Source organism: Amphiprion ocellaris, chromosome 6, assembly GCF_022539595.1.
Source record: "Amphiprion ocellaris isolate individual 3 ecotype Okinawa chromosome 6, ASM2253959v1, whole genome shotgun sequence".
Lineage (NCBI taxonomy): Eukaryota > Metazoa > Chordata > Actinopteri > Pomacentridae > Amphiprion > Amphiprion ocellaris.
The window spans coordinates 25,928,745-25,950,113 of NC_072771.1; the positions used below are offsets into that span (position 1 = coordinate 25,928,745).

At 39.7% G+C, this 21,369-nt stretch overlaps 1 protein-coding gene across 5 annotated transcripts; it reads right to left on the reverse strand.

Annotated features, from left to right (window-relative positions):
* Positions 1-20,962, reverse strand: mlxip (MLX interacting protein). Of its 5 annotated transcripts, none has more exons than XM_035953836.2 (18): positions 20,817-20,962; positions 20,363-20,687; positions 15,605-15,711; positions 14,887-14,972; positions 14,581-14,670; positions 14,387-14,422; positions 12,850-13,021; positions 11,855-11,944; positions 11,591-11,685; positions 9,403-9,982; positions 8,689-8,786; positions 8,395-8,497; positions 8,196-8,305; positions 7,847-7,951; positions 7,609-7,736; positions 7,379-7,502; positions 4,337-4,466; positions 1-2,101 (listed from the first exon to the last, which is right to left on the reverse strand). In XM_035953836.2, exons 1-18 carry the CDS (start codon positions 20,830-20,832, stop codon positions 1,974-1,976), a joined length of 2,523 nt encoding a protein of 840 aa, XP_035809729.2. In that variant the 5' UTR covers positions 20,833-20,962; the 3' UTR covers positions 1-1,973. The 5 variants fall into 5 exon arrangements, with proteins under 5 accessions (XP_035809729.2, XP_035809728.2, XP_023138206.2 ...); XM_035953835.2 differs by having other exon boundaries at positions 12,850-13,090; XM_023282438.3 differs by having other exon boundaries at positions 14,387-14,428.
* Positions 20,963-21,369: the final 407 nt, after the last annotated feature.

The window sequence follows — 21,369 nt, forward strand, 5'->3', positions numbered from 1 at the left end:
TTTTTCTTTTTTTGTGTTTATTGTGATTCAGAATCATTTAAGGCATTTTACAACATACATGTCGCATGTAGACATTTTACAAAGAAAACAAACACTCATATGCAGCATAAGAAAATATCTTTTCTTCTTAAAACAAACAAAATACAATACTAAATGTGGGAAGAACTAACATGGGCAGATCCAATCTGCACTGATACACTGTACATCAACTGGTATAAAACCTCCTCACAAAAACACCTAACAACAGCTGGAAATCCAACCTGGTATGACAAATATTTTAAAATCACTAAAAGAGGAAAAAAACAGATGAAATCATCACACAAACGCTGAGCTTCAGGTGAACATTGGGGCTTTTTGTGCGGTCATTCTTGGAAAAAATCTCAAAAAGGGAAATGTTATATTTTGCAATTGTACATTGTAAAAGTGTTTAACTTTGATCACTACTTTCTTCATACACAGACAAATTAGCCTGAAGGCAAACAAAATCTCTCATTTAAAAGACACTCTTCCACATTTGGAAGAAAAGACTGCACATTTGTCAAAGTGGTGCATTTTGCTACCGTAAACTCAGTTGTTCTGCACAAAATGGAAGCAAAAATACAAAATCCATGTCTGCCTGAGGAGTGCTGCACCACGGAGAAAAAAGAAAAGACTAATCAGCACAGGTAAGGACACTTTGACCTTAAGGTTGACAAGCTAACTACATCTGCATCGTATCCAATTCCCAAACAGTCAACAGAGCAGAGTTTTCCACCAACTGTAATGTCAGTAACACAACAAATGAGCAGCGGTGATGGGTAAACTACTCTTTGATATGGCTTTGGATGTGTCTCTGTGTTGTCTTCACGTGACAGACTGATTGCTTTCTTCTGTCATTAACACGCATCATGATAAATTAGTGTAACCATGAGAAGAAATAAAAACTAAACCATGTGATATATCCTGTACCCTCTGTAGATAACAAGACTTCCTGCAGAGAAGGATCCTGATTTGATTTGTTCCAATGAATGAGAAAAAAAACGCAAGCGTAGCCCTGAGTCACAGACGAAGACCAGAAAAGACCCCTACTGCGCAAAATCTTGTAACACTGTACATGTGAATATAAATATTATGTGTACTGCTGTTTCAGCTATGCTCCCTATGAGGGCTGTAAGTAATATTGCTCCATTATGCTGTGACCTGCGCAGTAGACCTGTGTGTAACATATCAAAGATGACTGCTGCTGTGCGTCACACGCAGTTAAAATCACTACAAATGGACACAGTGAGCAAAAGTATGAAGGCAGAAATACGGCATGGACGGAAAGCCACCAGGAAACCACTTCTGTTAACTAACAAAACAACTTTCACCTGAGTAATTTAGGGATGGAACATACAACAAAACTTGCATCCATCTGCTATCAATTAGACTGTTTTAGTCGATCCTCTACATTCTGCTGTGATGTCTCTCTGGAAGATTTAAAACTTCCAAAAAACACAAATTACACTTCGAGCAAGTTCTGGAAAATCCCACGTTAATCTCACTTCCTGGTTAAAAAAAAAAAAAAGCCTCATATCCACACATTTTATACATCTGAGCAAGAGCACAAAATTAACATTCATTCAATATTTCCCTTTTGAACACAATGTTTTTACATTAGAAATGTCTTTTCTTTTAAATATAAATTGTTGTTCAACAAATAAAACCACAAGTACCAGCTTTCCATAAAGTACAAAGAAGATCGTCACCTCAAATAGGTGAAAGTAGTAGTTATTCAAACACAATATAATAAAAGCTATTTTTGCACAATAGCTGAGGTCCTTTCATGCATCAATCCCAAGAATCAGTGTACAACAGACCAAACTCTACGCCTGCCTTACATTCAGACTAAACGCAAGCCAGACAAAGTTTGTATGTATCATTTTGACCTTGCTGAATAAGAACGACTAGTGATATGTCTTTTTTTTATGGTTCAGGTGGCTTTAGGGGTCACCTCAACTCCTCTGAGAGAAAGATGAAACATCTGTGCGTGTGGCAGCCTGGACAGCTTCTTCAGGAAGCAGCGATGGATCAGTGAGGATGGACGTAGTTGTGCTCAGCTGGCGAAGAGTACTCAGCACCACTGAAAAGCAGTGAACTACACATTAATAACCATAACCACACTATAAAACTGGCTCATTTGAAGTTAACTCTCCTGCTAAATATCAGTGGGTCACATGATTACTTGGTTTGCAACTAAATACAACATTTGTGATGATTCACTGGCAAAATCAAGGGGAATAATTAAAACAAAAACAAGAGCACGGTGATCTGGCACAACTTCACCTCTCCGAGCAGCACAGAGGACGGAAAAAAGTATAAAGAGGGCAAAACTTCCCCAACACGTCATATATAGAACAATGCACTGTTAGACCGACATGTTTCAGCTTGTGGCTTTCATTAGATAAATTAACAGACTTTATTAGTCCCACAGTAGAGATATTTGCAGTGTTACAGCAGCAAAGATAATAGTGCAAATGAGTAAGGAACATCAGTAGTAAACAAAAATAAACAAAACACTAAAAAATCATCAGGGTCATCATTAAGCATACACAAAATTAAAATAATTATACTTGACATGAAAATACACATCAGACCAATCATGTGTGCCTCATTATGTCTAAATTTGTAATTGTGAATAAGCTGAAAATGTGATTTTTTGTTGGTACAACAAAGTTGGAAAAAACTACAGGGTTTCCCAGAATACACAGCAGGAGCAAGTCCTCATGCTTTTGTCTTTCCCTTGGCCTATACCTCAGCTATGACCCCCTCTAGCTCAACAGGTTGAGTGGACGACCCATAAACAGGGGCTGTACGTAGCAGTCACGGGTTCAAATCCAGCTCATGGTCCTTTGCTTCCCCCATTCTTCTCCCCACTTTCCTGTCTCTCAATAAAACCAGAAAAATGCCAAAAAAGTAACTTTAAAAAAAAAAAATGATCGTGGGGTTGATTAACTTTTGGTAGTTCTGTGAATCACACTATTCAGCTAATAAGCAAGTTTTTATTGGCCAAATGAAGAATTAATAGTAGTGACTATTCACAGAACAATGTAACTGGCACAACAATGAAATATGACTTAGGACAATGAACTGGCAAATCGTTGAGACAATTCAAAAATTTTACTGCAAAAGGTTGCCTTGAAATGTTAAGTTTTCTCAACTATTCTTTTTCTACGGTGTACTACAAAACACATCATGCTGCTTATGGCATGTAGTACCATATATACTGTAAAGCAGCAAACAGCTGTCAAAATGATTTGTTTAATTTTTCATTGGCTTTAATCTGTATTAATGGATTATTTTATGACCAGGTACATCCAGCAGAAGAGTGTCTAATGTGTAACATGAATATTGGTAGTCTTGTTCCTGATATTGTGTATCAAAGGTTTTTTGTTTCTGAAAAAAGGCTCCTTCAGTACTGAAAGTGGTGTTGATGAAAACAGTGAGACAACCAAAACGGCAAAACTGTGGAATCTGACATAAAATGCAAAACCACAAAACAATGAGCAGAAAGACCGAAGAAAGTTTTCAGTTCTAGTTCAAAACAGAACTATGGAATACAAACATAAAGTGTTACTGTTGAATTGCTTATTTTTAAATGACCAGCAAAGTGGCTGACATTCTATCTGATTTTGTTAAATAATGTCCTTTGGAAAAAAACATTTTAGGTTTATTGCTTCCCAGGAAACTTTGGGCAAATTTGTCATTTAACGTTTTCATGACTGTTGCGTTTAACACTTCTTTATCACTTTATCAGAATGCACAAGAACAGTGACTTATGGGGCTTTTTAAAAAACTAATGACTTGCCTGCGAGACAAATGAAATTTCAGGGGGGAACCCCAACATACATGGAATAAAAAAGCTGGAGCGATAACCTTAATTTTTTTTGACAGGTTTCTGCAGCTACACAACCAACAGTTCTCCACTAAAACTATAACTGAATGATAGACATCATTTGACGTCACCTTCCTTCTTCAGATCCTTTAAAGTGAAATTGTCAGTGTCACACTTAATCAGCAACTAAGCATAATGTTTAGATCAAGTGGGAGGGGAAAAAAACACTCATGCAAAGTGTAATCACTGCTGAAATGATTTCACTGTATATGTATGTAAAAATGATGAGGAGTGTTGGTAGATTTACATTTCCTGTAATGTCACTATTGATTGAAAACAGAAAACAGGCAGGAAATAACAGAGATAGTGGTGTGTAGATAGCAGCGATCAAACACTCTGCAGCTGGAAATAAAGTTAGTTGTAATCGTGTGTGTGTGTGTGTGTGTGTGTGTGTGTGTTTAAGAGAAGAAGGGTTTTACTTACTGGGTCTGAGCACCGGAAGGGAGCAGTGACGATCGAGCCACTGCAGCGTAGTCTGATACAGCTCGGCCCTGTTTGAAGTTGACACCATTCCGTTGAAAGACTCAAAGAGAGGCTTGATAATGATGCTGAACTAGAAAACATGACGGTCAAGGATCAATTATACTATAGACTGAGACAAATGCAGTTCTGCCTGATGAGCTGTTGGAATGCCAAACTCAAATCTGTGCTTTTGTAGCTTTTTTCCTACGGTTTCACACCACTTTCAGTGGTTTTCTTACATTTAAATAATGAAACTCATAAAACTGTTTCTTGATCATTCAAGTGTAACTAAAGAAATAAGCTTAGAAATAAAAGCAGGTATCAAAAATGCAATCTTTGCACTGTTTTGGTATAATGAGTGTACTGCATGCTGTTTAATGTTCCTCCAATCTCCACCATTAATGACCTGGACAGAAGAATCAGCTGCTACTGGGGGAGGTGGCCAAGTCCAGAGTTTGAACAGCATTGCCTCAATGGAAATACCCGTTAGGCTCTCCTGAATTCTGCACAGAAATATCAATTAATTTTTGCTAATTTTGTCATCTTACCAATAGAAAACCAATTGGTGCTCAAAACAAATGCTTGTTACAGGGAGAGACTGTGTGAGGAAATTGGTTTGCCATTCACACCTTAGAATTCATCATTAAAACAGGTGTAATTGAAGCAATCGCTACCAGACTTTGGAAGAGTTTTACTTTTTTTTTACACTCTCCAATGTGTCAAGTAGGAAGATCTAAGTTCTCCAGACATCCTGTGCTACGTCCACCCACTTTGCACGACACAAGTCAGAACACAGTGACACGGTGACGTAACTTGCTGCTACATCCTGTAAAGATCACAGAGTCTTGCTCAATTCAGAAACATCCACAGAGGTCCCACGTGTTTTTCTGTGTTTGGGAATGTGGAGGTATTACCTGAATGTGACAGTAGCAGACCGACGTTGGTTCTACATTGGTTTTGCTGAAACCATGAATTGGCCTTAAGAGAGGTTGGGCAATACTGCAAGTCAGCTGATTCAAAAATCTCTGTGTGGTACCCGTGAAGATCAGCAGCCACTGGAGGGCAAAGGTCACAATGGAACAGGTTCATCTACAACATAGACTTCTGGATCCTTGTCCTGGCAGTGTATGATGTCCTCCTGTGCCCGACCAATCTTGCATTGTCCAAGCCTGGCTGACTCTCAACAGAGCCCTCTTTGCCTGAGGAAGGGGAACCTCAACTATAACCTGACGTTCCGTTTAATGGCTCTGGGTGAAGGCCAGTATTGGTGTGACCCTCTAAGAACCCATTTCCAGGGCTTGAAGCTAAGATAGTTAGATATCTCCTTCACTAAAGCAGGAGAAATGCCAATCAAAGTTGGGGACAGATCTGATTATCAATCAGGTCGATTACTGTAGCTGATGTCTGCCATTTTCTCGACTATTTGTACATGTATTTTTGTTGACCTATTATTGATAAATTAACAACGCTTTTTCAGGTCTGATGCAGCCTCCTCTCTCTGTCCGCAGTAACTTTGTGGTGTCAGAAATGTCTCTCAAGCAGAGACTGAAAAACTGAACAAGAAAGGAGGAAATCAGTGGCTGGGGCTACGCTAATGCCTAGCGGCTAGGCAGTTGACTTAGCGACCCTCAAACAGAGTCTGGAAAACAATAAAAAATAATACTTTAAGATATGGACCTTAGTGGACAATAAAAGTGATAGAACAGTGAAATATTAAGAAAATAGAGAAGAACAAACTGATCAATCTCAGTCGATTCCATATAAACAGACCGTCCGAAATTAACAACTCCTATTTCTATTTTACATATTCAGTTCTAGTCACTCTTATTAATGAAGAAGCCTAGTTATGAATGACAGGTTCTCTGCCATCACATGCTGTTAAAACATTACATTTAATGTGTATCGCCTATAATATTAGTTATCAGTCTTTCTTGATTACCAATAAATCAGTATCGGCCAAAAAACAAAACATTCATCCATCATCTATACACCGCTTAATCCTCATTAGGGTCACAGCGAGCTGGAGTCTATCCCAGCTGACTTATGGTGAAGGCAGGGGACACCCTGGACAGGACACCAGTCTATCACAGGGCTACACAAAGACAAACAATCACTCTCACATTCACACCTACGGACAATTTAGAATCACCAATTAACCTCACCATGTTTTTGAACTGTGGGAGGAAGCCGGAGAACCTGGAGAAAACCCATGCATGCACAGGGAGAACATGCAAACTCCATGCAGAAAGACCCCAGGCCGGGACGCGAACCAGGGATCTTCTAGCTGCAAGGCAACAGTGCTAACCACCAAGCCACTGTGCAGTCCAAAAACGAAACAAAAAAAACCCCAAACTCATATCAGTCGAACCCTAATCAGAACAACAACGGTAGCATGAAAGCTCCCCAACTCAACACAGGTTTGGCAGCTGATGTTGGATTCAATTTCAGTCAACATGTAGCTTGGACACAGTGCTGGTGCCTGATGCAACAGAGTCATGCTAGAGGATGAGCACGTGGAGGACATATGGGCATAAGTGAGCTGTTTATCTGTAGAAGCAGGGTAGTTCCTCTGAACACTGCTCCAACAGTACAGCAACAACAGAGGCAAGCCTTGAGACTGTTATGTGGGCAACAGCTGAGGCTGAACCTGACGTTTCATCAACCCCAACTGAGTTTCGTGCACGGCTAGATAGGATGTTGAAAGACCCAGTGAGCCTGAATAACTTTACCGGTTATCTGCCCAAGCTCTCTCTGCATCAGAAAGTGCAAAAGACAAATGCTAGGAAATTGTTTAGTACTAGTATCTGTCTACTTTCCATGATAGTTTTATGAATAGCTGGCAAAGCAATTCTCTTTTTAAAATACAGCATGACTGATAAAGTTGTCACACTGAATTTTGAGTTGTGTGTATAATATTTTCAATCATCACACAAATCCTTTACACAACACCGCAAGTCGCTAATAACCAGAAAACAGCGTCAGAACTCCTTCATTGCAGGATACAATCCAGAAGTTCCAGTTCTGTAGAGTGCGGCTCTTTACATATTCATTAAACTTCTCTTGCATGTGGTCGAAACGATGCCGCCTCACTGGTACCCCCGTCGCAGGCAGCTGCTCTTGACACACACTGTTGATAAGCAGTGAGGGAAGAAAGAAAGACTTGATATGTTATGTGTCTGTCCAAATTATGTACATCATAACATGAGTGGGACACATAAGATGTTTGAACATACCTAATGGAAGTGTTGAGCTCCTCTATCTCTTCTCGTAGTCTCTTGACCTCTTCTTGCATCGCCTGCCTCTCTTGCTGGAGCTTCCCAATGTACTCCACTGTCTTCTGCAACGTCACCGCATTACTGACCTAGACGTATAAAGTTAATAAATATGTCAGGAAATGAAATGCACTGTGCAAAAACATGTCCAGAATCTGTTACAGAAGTTCTATGCAGACACATATAGACACAGACTTACATTTGACTGTGACTTTATAGGAACCAGACTGCAGAGCGTCTTAAAGCCAATATTTATGTTTGATCGTCTCTTTTGCTCAGCAGATATGTGCGTTGTCCTTCGGCCCTGTCATTTAACAGCAGAGGAAATAATATACATTGGTATTACAGAGTGCGTCAAATATTATAGAGAAAAGGGGAAATGCTACTGATGTGTAGTTCAGTCTGTGACTTTTTCCATTTATACACCTTAACATATTAGGTGGCATTTAGGTTTAGTTCAGAAATTAGCTCTGACATGAGAATGCCCTATGTTATACAAATAATCAACTATTTATATTGTTTATTAAGAAACATTAACAGACACAAACCTGATTTTGCTCATTCTTTACAAGAGCTGTACTGCTGCTGCTGATTAGTGACTGTGGACTGGGAACCTGATCCAACCCACACGGCGATCCTTGACCGGATCCTGGCTGAACTGAAAATAAAATTTTGAAAAACACAAATTACGAAGTAGTGGGCTTGGGGTGGGTTATGAGGTACGTTTTGGCTAGAGTCATTTCTCACCAACAGGAGAGGATGTTTTCTGATTTTTGCGACCGGAAGCATATGACTTCTCTTTGGGAACAATCGGCTGTGGAGACTTCTGGACGATGTGAAATCCAGGAGTCTGAAATACATGAAAAGAGAACAAAGAAAATAGACAAAATGAGATGCAGGAACCATTGCAATAAAATATGATCTTTAGTTACTTTGTAACTGATCACCTTTATGCGACATGCAAATATAAATGTTGCAGTTCTGCAGTTTGCATAAGAAAACGAAACAATGAAGATGATGCTCAGTGAGTTGAAAACGTACTGCTCCAAGATGAGAAGAGGTGATGACAACACCTGGGTTAGAGACCACATCTGCTTTGGGTGTAACAATCACAGCATTGGCGTGACCTAGAAAAGGGGCTGAATGGACAAACATACATTCATACAATACAATTCATCAGTAGGCCATCATTTTTGACATGTGGCTCTTCCATTTATATAAAATCTGAACTCTGTGACTAATGTAATGCTTTTTTGAACAGGTTTCAGACCTATATTCCTGTTTTTAATTTAATGTTTTTAATGTTGTTAAAGCACTTTGCATTGTGTTTTTATTGTATAAAAAGGGCTATATAAATAAAGTTTGATTGATATATTAGATTTAAGCTACACTACAGTACAACAATTTAAATTTTTTGGTTAAAAAAATCTTGGCAAATTGTTGAGATTATCTCGCAAAACAAACTTAAATATTTCATGAATTAAAATAAAACACTAAGCTGTTTGCTAGAGAGGTTATTTTCTAAATGCATCAAAATACCAAAACAGTTTCATTGCAAATCTGTGAACATGTTTTCATTTGTTCTGGTAGGAGCTACAGTGACTCAGATATGTGTGCAGAGTATTGCAGCGTTATCATTGTAAATCTAAATAACTGAATTTGAAACGCTTGAGCGCTATCTTGTGGTTCTTAAGATAAACTGAAGCGGCTCAACAATCTCTTCTAGAATCGGTATGTTGATCAGAAACCACAGACCTGTGAGGATGAGGTGGGACTGAGGGAGCGGGTTAGCAGGAGCAATCCTTTGCATGGGCCGGCTTTTGTTGGCACTGGACGGCTGAAGGGGGCGCGGCAAAGCAAACGTCTGAGGGTGCTGGACAGGAGTGGTGGGTAATGGGGCCATGGGTTGGAGTTGAGGTGAAGGCTGTGTGGACATGGAGCTATACTCTGAGCTGTGGCTGAAGGTGGTAGCTGTATCGCTGGGCATGACCGTAGAGGAGGCTGTGTGTGTGATCACAGAGTGTGCTACAGTCTCATCCAGTGTGGAGTTGTTATTCAAGGGTGAGGGAACCATGGGTGCTGCAGAGCCCATGTCCTGACCTGGAAGGCACTGCACCAGAGGATCATGGGATAAAGGCTGAGAGACAGAGGAAACACCTGCTTGATCATCGGCTGTCACCTGCCCAGGAAACAGGGACATGTAGCTTTGTACAAAGGCAGCGTCACCGCTACCACCGGACCGACTGGTTTGACCGGCCATGGGAGAGGGGATGGACAGGGGACCAGAAGGGGTGATGTGGTTGGTGTTGAGCTGCATAGAGGACATTAACTGGGTCTGGCAAGGGAGGGCAAAAGGAAAGCAAAGAAACACTCTTATTTCTTTCTTACAGTGCAATATGATACATAACATGCAATTCCATTAAGGTTCATGTTAACTGGCAATTTGTTGTTCCTGCCTGGATTCTTTACTTGTCAGAAATGACAAAATCAGAAGTTAATTTATTTTTTATTCAAATGATAGCAAGTACTTCACTTTTCTGGCAGAGGAATATTGAAACTTGAACTGAATTTTCACAGCTACAATCAAATTACACTTCCACAAACAACAGCTTTCCTAACGGGCCTTTTACAATAACAGGGGAGGGTACAGGTAATGGCAAAACTGCGGACAAATGTTTGTCCAAGTAGCTGCATCTATACATGTCTTTGTATTTACAGAATTCAGGACGTATACGTTTTAAAGAGGTTTTATAGTACAGAATTACACAGGAAAATCAGCTGTGCTCACACTATAGGAGTTCTAAAATCCTAACAGATTTTGGAATCAGGGTGCATCACGAAAATAAGAAGAAATTTCCCACATATTCTTCTCTCTACTTTTAGACAGGCACACAGAATAAACAAAAGCAGATGGCTAAACGAGTCTGAATTAGAAAATGGCTGGGAAGATGCGATCAATACAGATTGTCTATTCTTTAAAGAGAATTTAAGGGGAGATTTTAATCATTACTCTTAATATCTGCAGTTAACATTAACTGCAAGGGATAAAATATTTAGTGATATGTGGCAACAGCTTCCGCTGCTCCAGGTGGCAGCACGATAATTCTAACGTCCCTATTTTAATTTGTCAAAGTCAAACATGTTCGATTTTACTAGTGCGACCCTGATGAGTCTGCAGGCAGTTCAGGAGGTTTAAGACTGGATCTGTAAACCTCTAACATTACAGAACATCAGTGCAGACCAAGGTCCCTGATTAGATTTTTCCTCCAGTTGTTGGTAGAAGTGAGATGGGGGCAAATTAGTCTGAAACTTCTGTAGTGTGAGCCAGGCTTAAGTTGTAATTGAAGCAAGAAAAAAAAAAGATCACTCCTTTTTGAAGTCCTAGAACTATCTTCCTCTGAAATCAATGACTGAAACAGATTTTAGGATCCTTTCGCTTTGTTTAAAATCCTGCAGACAAACATGCCCAGCTGAATATGTCTTCGGTGTTTCCAATAGTTATTATAATGTTTTTGTGCCTTTAAGTCAGATGAAGACCTACAGTAAATTTACTGTCCTAACAGAAACTCTTAAACACACTTCTATAGTTTCATCCAAATATGGCTGAATAAATTACATCTGTGGAGCTTCAAGGAGGAAGAGAGCATTAAAATAGAAGCAAAATTATTTAGCCATATTTTTTAGCAATGGTTTGATTTTCAAAAGAATATAAACTTTAATGTTAATCATTTTGAGCAAGTCATGTATGAAAAGTGCTATGTAAATAAAGTTTAGTAAGATTATTATGTTAAATAGATCTTTTGTGTAACTACATTAAGATAGAAAGATGGTGGAAGATGTGGCAAAAGTCCTCAAAAATGGAACAAAAATTTTCAAACTGTAAAAACAACTCTTCTTGCACAAACTGTGTGTGTTAGGGACCCAGCCTTGGGTCAGTGTTTACCTGTGACTGAGAGCTGCTGCTGGGTAGAGAGGTGACAGATGATGCAGTGGGGGAAACAGAGGGGAAGACGGGCTGACGGAGGCTGTGAAATAAGTCTGGAACAAGAGTCTCTATGTTAGCTAGAGGTTAGTATAACCACACTACATGTTGTGTTAGGCTAAGCCAACTGCTGCAGCAGTTACTACAACATGTGCGCTTGACTCCTGTACAGTGTGCATTATTAGTTTGTGTGTGGTGTTGCTGCAGCTGGTGCCTTGCTGCTACCTTGCAGTGGATCAAATGAGTCCATGAAGTCTAGGTTGGGCTGTAAGGGGATGAGTCCTGGTTGGATCACGTCTGCGTTCCCAGCATGAGCTGTGGAAAATAGAAGCACAGGGACAACATGTCCATATTTTGACAGATTCATAACCTATTGTTGAGCCCCAGCCTTAAGCAGCCCTGACACTGGGATGCTGCATAATTTAGCAAGGTAATTAAGTGAAATTAGGAGAAAGCAATAAACAAAAAGCTAAAATAGGAGATTAGCTAAAATGAATTATCAAGTCAACTATCAGGTGAGTGTCAAGACACTAAAAGTTTAATTACCGTAATTTCCGGATTACTGAGTGCACCTGAATATAAGCCGCACCCACTAAATTTAAAGCGAAAAAAAAGTTTTGTACATATACAAGCCGCACCTGACTATAAGCCGCAGGTGTCCACGTTGTAACATGAGATATTTACACAGAAAGTTTGTTTTTTAACTTTTAATTAAATAAATGCTTTTTTTTCCCGAACAGTGCCTGTAACACGGCAGTAAAACACATTGAGTCAGTTCACGCTGCCGACTCCAGCGTCTCACCATCGATTCATTGATGCCAAGCTGACGTGCAGCAGCTCTATTTCCTTCTTCAACAGGCAGGTCGGTTGCCTTTAACTTAAAAGCTGCATCATATGCATTTCTCCGTGTGTTTTCCATGATGCAGGTGTGTGCATGAAGCGCAAAATGACTGATTTGAAGAATTTAGGGTGAGTGCGTCTGATTTAATTCAAACAGTTTCATTGGTCCACTGTGACCTGCTCCGTAATTTCATTCTGATGTGACGAGGCTAAACGTATTGACAGCATGAAGCTCGCCCATAAAAATCTATACATTAGTCGCATTGTTGTATAAGCCGCAGGGTTCAAAGCATGAGAAAAAAGTAACAGCTTATAGTCCAGAAAGTACGGGAGGAAGTCTCTACTGGTTTTAAAAAACAAACATCTGATGATTTTCTCACCAATCTCCCTGGGGTTGGGCCAGGCTATGGGCTGATGTGAGGCCAATGTAGAGAACAATGTGTCTGAAAACTCAGACATCAGAACATCCATGTCAAAGAGGGCGTCCATCTCCATTGGGGCAGGCGGCTCACTGTGCTTACGAGTCACACGGCGTGCCGCAGTCTCTTCATCCTGATAAAAGGAGACACGGAGCATGTCTGGAGACACTTCCCCAAACAGCGATAACTGCTCCTCTGGCCCCTTTGGGTATTCAAAATTCAACCACCAAGCAAGTTAATGATGCACAAGCATGCAGCATTGTGAACAGCCAACAAGAGGTATGAATGAACTAAAGCAAATCATGCACTGTTCTTAAAAATAATTCCTTATTTATTGGTACAGTGCTGTGCAAAAGTATGAGGCATTCTAGATGTTTGGATTCTTATCCATCACACAGGGAGGCATCTGACTGATACCAAATTCATTCTGAACCACTGAGCATGAGCACTTTGCTGGTGCAGCAGAGTGTGAAGCCTCCAAGTCTGAGGCAAAGTTTCGCTGCCGGAAACCAGTGGATTGCTCTCTTACGGTTGGGGATGTTTGCCGTCCCAAGCGAAGAAGTTTAAGGATCTTGAGAACTTGTTCATGAGAGATGAAAATGGAGTGCTACAAGATGAGGTGGTTCAGGCATCTGATAAGGAGACCTCCTAGCAGCCTTCCTTCTGAGGTTCTTGGGGCACTTTCAACTGGTAGGAGACCCCAGGGTAAACCCAGAACTTGTTGGAGGGATTTTTTTTTTTAAATTTCATTTGTCCTTGGGATCCACCAGGAGGAACTGGCAAGTGCTACTGGGGAGAGCAACATCTGGAATGACCTGGAGAACCTGGTGCTACTACTAAGACTCATTTTGAATAAGCTGAAGTGTGGATGGATGGACCACTGGACATGACAAAGACCAAACATACAGTAAGATCTATCTTCAGCAACAACCAGGACAAAAGCTCCCGCAACAGACTGTCTGATCCCCACAGAGGCCTGATTTCAATATCTTCAGTCTGTTACTACATAAGGAGACAGAAACACTAACCCTACAGAGGAGCTATGACAACTTCTTCGAGAAACTCGGAACAATTGACCTACCAAGCGCCTGAGAAGCTGTCCTGAGGAGAACTGGTGCTGCATTAAAGGCAAAGTGTGGTCAAACCAAAGATTAATTTGATGTAGTTTTTTTTCTGTTTACTGCAGTTTGTATGAAACAGGTAAGTATTTACTAATAAAAATGAATAATTGCATTATTTTGAAAGCATATTTATTATAGTGCCTGAAACTTTTGCACAGTGCTGTGTGTGCATATAGTGCCTCAACAAATTAGGCGCAAGTGGTCAAAAGCACTCATTTGCAAAGATGATCTGGTAAAAAGAATAAACAATAATGGGTTGGTGACTGAGTTAGCATGGGTTAATTCCATTAGTATCAACATCTGGTTGAATAGATGGTGATAGTAACGGTTGCGTTGCTACTAGAAGAGCTTTGGGAAATTGAAGTAGTTTTGCATACCTTAAGTAAGCTTGACAGGTCATCATCCTTGTGCTTCTGTAGCTACAAAAAAAGTTGGTGAGCACTACATTAGATATGTAATAATGTTTCATGGCCAAATAAAGAAAATATGTCTACAAAATATTCAGTATCCCTCAAACAAAAACTGAAAAAATACAGTGTATTTATTAAAAAAAACCTGAAGAAAACAGTACCCTTTTCTTAAAGTATGTTCTCCATTTGTGGTATTCTCTTATGACAATTTCAATTCTTCTTTTCCAGCATTTCCCCTCTGTGGCCAGGGCCTGCAGGAGAAAAAAGAAGATACAAATTAAACCAAAGTCCATAACAAGCACGCAGCACAAAGACAGGAAAGGGCAAGGGAAACATAAAACTAAGTGACAATAAAGAGTTGGAGAGACTGAACATAAAATGATCAACAGGATGATTTTGGCAAAAACTAACAACTGAGTCTTTGTTGCTGCCTTTGTCTAAAAGAGACCACACTTTTCTATTTTTACCTCTGCAGGACGATGGACATCCAAGTCCATAGTTCCATCCAGGGGTGTCACAAAATGACAAACAGGATTCTCCCTTCTCTCCACATCTGGTAAAAAAAAACAACACAAGTCACTCCCTGATGAGAAAACACAGTTCCTATTTTTTTGTTCCACTACATGACATTTACAGTGCAATTAAAAAAAACAGGAAAATCTTGTAGAATCATCATGCACACAGGCTACAGTTTCATCAAGACCTGCCAGCATGAACGGCTTTAGGTGAAAGATCACAACTCACCTCACAGTTCATAAAAAGCTTGACCCAGTTTGTGTTTATTTTTATGACATGAATGAGAGTTGCTATCAGTCACGATCACAAAACTGCTCGTGGCATGTAAACAAACTGTTACTACGGAAGCAAAGTTCCTGCGCCTGCATTTATCTTGAAATCTTAAATTCAGTTCTTTGAAGCAATAGTTTATGATTATACAAATAATGACGCAAGTACTGTTAAGTGTAAGTTGTAGGAAACATGCAAATGTGAACTTAAATGAAGTGAAGCAAAGCCTGACTCTTGACAAGAGCAACAAGTTCAAAACTTGCCCCACAACTTCTGCCAAGACATTCTTGAATCAGATCCTGATCTCGATGCAAGCTACAACTTGATAAATACTGAAGAAGACAGTCTTCACTTTATGGAAACCAAATAAAAGGCAATAACAGACAATGTGGGGCTTACACTGCATATACCAGGCTCTCCATATGGCGTTGTTGAGGCGGATCTTGTCTCTCCAAAGCAGTTTAAGGCCTTTGAAGTTCTTCCATTTGGGAGACACCAACTTGCCACTGAAAAGACAAGACATTTCTCATGTGACGGGAGACATTAGCTTAACTTGTATAAGTAAATCCCCAATATCTCAAGCATCGACCAGTGGAATCCATGCTTTGCTGTATGAGTCCCGCAAAACTGATGGGAATGCAATACTGCACATTGTAAATCAAAAGTGCAGTCAATCCAGTATGCAGCGAGGTCAGAACTCTGTCTATGGTACAACCAATAGCACTGATATCTGATAAAAGGCCTTGTAGGTGGTAACAAAGTTTATTGCAAAGCTCCAGTGTGGAGAGGTTAAGGTGCACTGTGGATCCAAAAGCTCCAAACAATGGCAAAAACCTGTATTCTCTACTTCAGCGATGGGCTGGTCAATCAACACAATGAATTCTTTTATCCTCTGTAATCTTTTTGGTGTCTCAACTATATTTATCTCTTCTTTTCAATGCATTCTTGAATGTGTTTTGCTTCAGTGCAGCTTTTGCTCAAGTTAGCTGATTTAACTCACTTAGAAGAAGAGTTATGCTCTGTCTTTACAACACCTGTGTGACAGCGGACACAAACAAAGCAGCGGGTGCTAAATAAAGCCAATACCAATGTGATTACAGAGTTCTGCCAGGGACATCCCTACCACAAACATTTACTCTGTTCGGCTCTCTTTCATACCTCAACACCAGCAGAAAGATATGCTGCTGCTTTTAAAATTTCACTCAGATTTTGATTTTAATACTTGATCCCCCCCAAGTCATTTATTAGGGATGTTTGTTTGCTGTACCACTGAGCCAGTGTCCATCATTCGTAGCTTAAATTTGGCTTCAACAACCCGAGCAGTTATGTAGTACTGGGAAATATGTAAATGCCAATTATGGAAACATCTCAGAAGTGTTTATCTGATAAAATAAACTTTACCCACTGAACTGGGTGATTTCTCTCTTACCACAAGAACAGGCAAGCTCAACTGGACCCTGGGAATCCAAGTGCAAACACGACATTGTTTACAGGTCACCTTGACCAGCTCTGGCACATTAAGATATAAAGCAAGCAAAGCAAACAAGATGAAGTTTGTTGAGGTCAGGATCAGGTTAGAGCTTTACAGCTTTGATATGGACACAAAGAGTCATATAAACCAAGTGCAGTGCTGCGAATGTAAGACATGGGGACGTCAGAGGAGCTCATCAGTGTGCATTGGTGTGGCTTACAGTAAGTGAGCACAGCGACTTTATTGTAGCAGTAAACAGTGTGTTCAGTATCAGAGGACGTCAACAATCTTGTTTTAACTGGAGTTAAACAAGAAATAATAAAGTGCTGACTGACTGAAACTTTGGAGACTCAAAGCATCCTGCTTCAACATCTGAGCGTATTAATAGCATTAAAAATGTTCTTCAAATGACGATAGTTGATGCCTATATTTTTAAAAAGGACAGTGATTATGAAACAAAGGGTTATTTCCAAACATTCATCACAATCCACAAGGGTTAGATCACAGTTTCCCTCCTTCCATTCTCCCTGTTGTGTCTCTTTAACAATCTGTTCGTCCTGTTCAGTCTTTTTCAGATTTGCTCCAGTCATCATTTGAGTGTTTTGAGGACTGTGTGGGGTTGTGGGAGTGGAAATTCTGTTTCAGAGGGTAGATAAAAACATGGGAGTACTGACAAGAGTGTTAATGGGATTCACCAGTGATCTTGTCGTGTTTAAAGGCTCTTTCGTGTAAATTAATACTCATAACTTCTTCTTACAGGATGAATGACAACAACAGAACAGTAACTCGTCTATAAATAGTCCTCCCAGTGTGTCAAATTTGGTGCCATTCGCAAAGTCAGAGGGAATCCTCTGAGCAGCTGGTACCAACGCTACAGCTGTAAACAGAATACCATGAGTAATTTGAGCCTCATTTTTCTTTGCAACTTATCTAATAATATCTACCTTAATTTCAATCTTTATATTTCAGTATATATCTAAATCCTCTGCTTTTACATTGTCTTAAAGACTATAAACTTATCAGGATTTGTTGGACTGATTTTAGTTTGGCTTTTTAGAAGTTTGGGCTTCATTATGAATCATACTTTCTCAGGATTTATGGTGCAAATTTGTGGAGGAGTGTTGTGATTAGAGTACATTATTGTAGAAGTCATTTATGAAGCGAAATAGCTTAACATTTTCTGGTTAAAACTCTTGTGCTGGAGTTGCTGGTTTGTCTACTTTGTATAACTTAGAATTTAATATCTTGCCGCTTTGAACCAAACAAATAATTTGAAGATGTGTATTTGGGTTCTGGGAACTATTATGCTATAATAGTAATGAAAAACAGAATTGCTGGTTTAGTCAGCAAAGAAAATAATAATTAGATGGCAGTTAAGGATCCTATAATTGCACTTTGCTGAATGTTGCCAAAACACTAAAACGTCAGTCTAGGAATTTAATTGCATCAACTTTTGACTTTTGTTGTTATTAATCAAGTAAAAATGTCAAGCATTTGCTGGGTGCAATGAATGTGAAGTGTTGTTTGTTTCTCTGTGTATATCCTTTTTTTTAGACTAAATTGAAATGAAAAAATGAAACACAAGCATATTCAAGTGTCCAGAGAAATAATTTGATTGCTAGTCAGGACACTGTAGTTCCACAAATTACAAAGAAAGTTTTAAATCCATAGTAACTACCTGCTTTCACTGCTGCAATCTCACTGAATGGCATCATATATTTGTTATTCTTTTAATTTCTTTCATAATGAAAAACTTCCTGCACTTCTTGTGTGAATGGTGCTATTCAAGACAAGTTTATTATTATGTTACAATACTTATGCACCAGGAGGAATGTGGAGTGTACTTACTTGTTTGGAGACAATAAAGTGAGTCAGTAACTGAAACACCAATTAGTGCTCAGCATAAAAATGATGCGATCCAAAAGTCAAGATTACTAACTTATGTACAGGTGACAGAACACAGCTGGAACCGTGCCTGCCAGCATTCACTGAGAACGCTCAATTATTTCTTCTGGCACAAAATAAAAGGATCTATTCCTGTAGCAATTTTTGCAAGGCGGGGAGGTGGTCCTTAATGGGAAACTATCGAACAAAACTACCATAAAACTGGTCATATATTAATATTTTTGGCCAAAAACAACACTTCTTGATTTCTTTGTTTAATTGTTTGAGGCAGAGAAATGGTAAAACTATCCCAAATGAAATATTAATTTAAATTTTTCTTCTCTCATATGCCATTAATCATGCCAACTATGTTACATTTACCTTGCGAGCCTTAGGAGGGGTTCTTGGTGGGAAACTGCTGATCAAACCTGCCATAAAATTGGTTATATTTGAAAATTTTGGCCAGAAACAATCATTCTTGATGGCTCAAATAAACAGTTTGAGGCAGAAAAATGGTAAAATTATCCAAAATGAAATATGAATATAAATTTTCCTTTTCTCACGCACCATAAATCACTTCAAAAGTTCTCCTAAATGTATCTTTTGAGCTTTTTGTGTGTGTGTGTGTGTGTGTGTGTGTGTGTGTGTGTGTGGGGGGGGGGGGGTTCAAACTGTTGGAAAAATTAGCATAAAACTGTGTATATATAAAAAAAATTTGGCCCAAATCCAATACTTGCTAACTGCTTCATTGAACTGTATGATGCCCAAAATTGTAAAGTTATGCAAAGTGAAATATGAATATAAGTTTTTCTTCTCTCATACTCTTTAACCATGTCAAAAAAAATACATTTATCTTGTGAGTCTTAGGAGGGGTTGCTTAGTTGGAAACTGCTGAAAAAACTCCTATAAAACTGTTTTATAATTTTGGCCAACACTATAGTTCATGATCGATTCACTTAATAGTTCGAGGCAGAAAATAATGTAAAATCATGCAAAATTAAATATGACTTTAAATTTTTCTTAACTCATACCAGATTAATCATGTCAAAACTCCCCCTACATTTATCTTGTGAGCTTCAGAGGGGAGTTCCTACTGAAAACTGGATATACAGTCATGGAAAAAAATATTAGACCCTTGTTTTGTTGTTCATTTTGTCCATTTTAATGCCTGGTACAACTAAAGGTACATTTGCTTGGACAAATATAATGATAACAACAAAAATAGCTCATCAGAGTGTAATTTAAGAGCTGATACCTAGCCATTTTCCACGGTTTTCTCGATAATAAACAAAATCACTGAAGTTCAATAGCTATAGCATCGTACTGTCAAAAACAATGCTTTTAGGCATTGCATGTCTTCTTTTCTGTCTGTTTTTGTCATACGAGGAGTTAGTACTTGATTGCATAACCATTGTTTTGATGACAAGGGTGGTCTAATATTTTTTTCTACGACTGTATGTTCAAATGGGCCCCACCTTCAGGCACAATCTCAAAGTGTCATATGTGATGACATGAGTCCCAGGGAACATTTTCTTTGCAGAATACTCACATTTTGCTGGTAAAACTTGCATGCAGGACTCGTACTTGTGGTTTTTAGTCTTCTAATTAAAGGTTCTGGGTATTTTTTTCACATTCGCACTAAACTAAATCCAAATCATGAGGAGCCAAGTAGGAAGTTGCATGACTCGTGACTGCAGTTTAACAGTGTGTACCATGTCTGACTGTGCCAGGCTGCTCAGGATACAGATGAGACTCAACACGACCTGATCTGAGAATGAAAGCTCAGGTGTGTCACAACTTACCTGTACGCCAGAGTCATGCACTCAAAGAGCTTGGTGAGTGAAGCGTCTATGGAAAGGTGCGACGTGCTCGCCTTGCCGAAATGATAAGTCTGACAGGTCTGTTTGTTGACAGTGTCGAAGTCGTAGCCCTTCTTCGGAGGGTGCTCGCTGTGGGGCGACGACACCATGAAATGTCCGCTGTGGATGATCTGACACTCCAGCCCGTCCGCCCTCCGCAGCCCCAGGTGAGGCTCCTCCGCGTCCGAGTCGTCGTCCGGCTCCTGCTTCACAGTCACCGGTGGGTGACGGTACTTCTGTCGTAGAGACACCTCTCTGGTAGCCATACCTCACCAGACAAATAGCTAACGTTAGCCAGCAAGCTAGGACAATAAAACTCTCACAGTCATGGGGCTTGCTGCCAGCGGCGCCGGGAAACGCGACCGAGTGTGGCTGTTAAAGTTTAGCAACTTCTCACCGAGCAGTCGAGGCATTCGCTTCTCTCATGATAAGGCTCGCTGTCGGTTCATTAGTGGCCCGAGTTAACTTGTTGTCTTCATGGAGAGTTGACGTAGCTACGAGCCGCAGCCACCAGCTGACAAAAAACTGTTCTCAGGCTCCTCTGTCCGGAGCAGGAAGTTCCTGTGTGAGAGCGTCTCTGATTGGCTGCAGTCAGAGCCCCACCCATCGCACACTCAAAATAAACCAACAGAGAGATGTGAGGCTGGAGACAGGAGGCAGGAGGCGGGCTGCTAGCTGCACCTAAAACCTGTGAGAAGTAACTAAGCTCTAACAAATATACAGCTAAGTGTTATTTGATACCAGTTTGGTTGTATGGGTACTTTGTTTTCTTTGTTTCTGATTATATGAATAAAAACTTATGGAGTCCGCCACTGCAAGGGTCCTGTGACTCCCCTGAAAACATAAATAAATAATAATATACAAAATAAATAATAATAATGCTGCATGCAAATAGTAAAAAATTGCCTCTAAAGTAGCTGGGCTGTGTTTTAACAGTCTTGAAGACATTT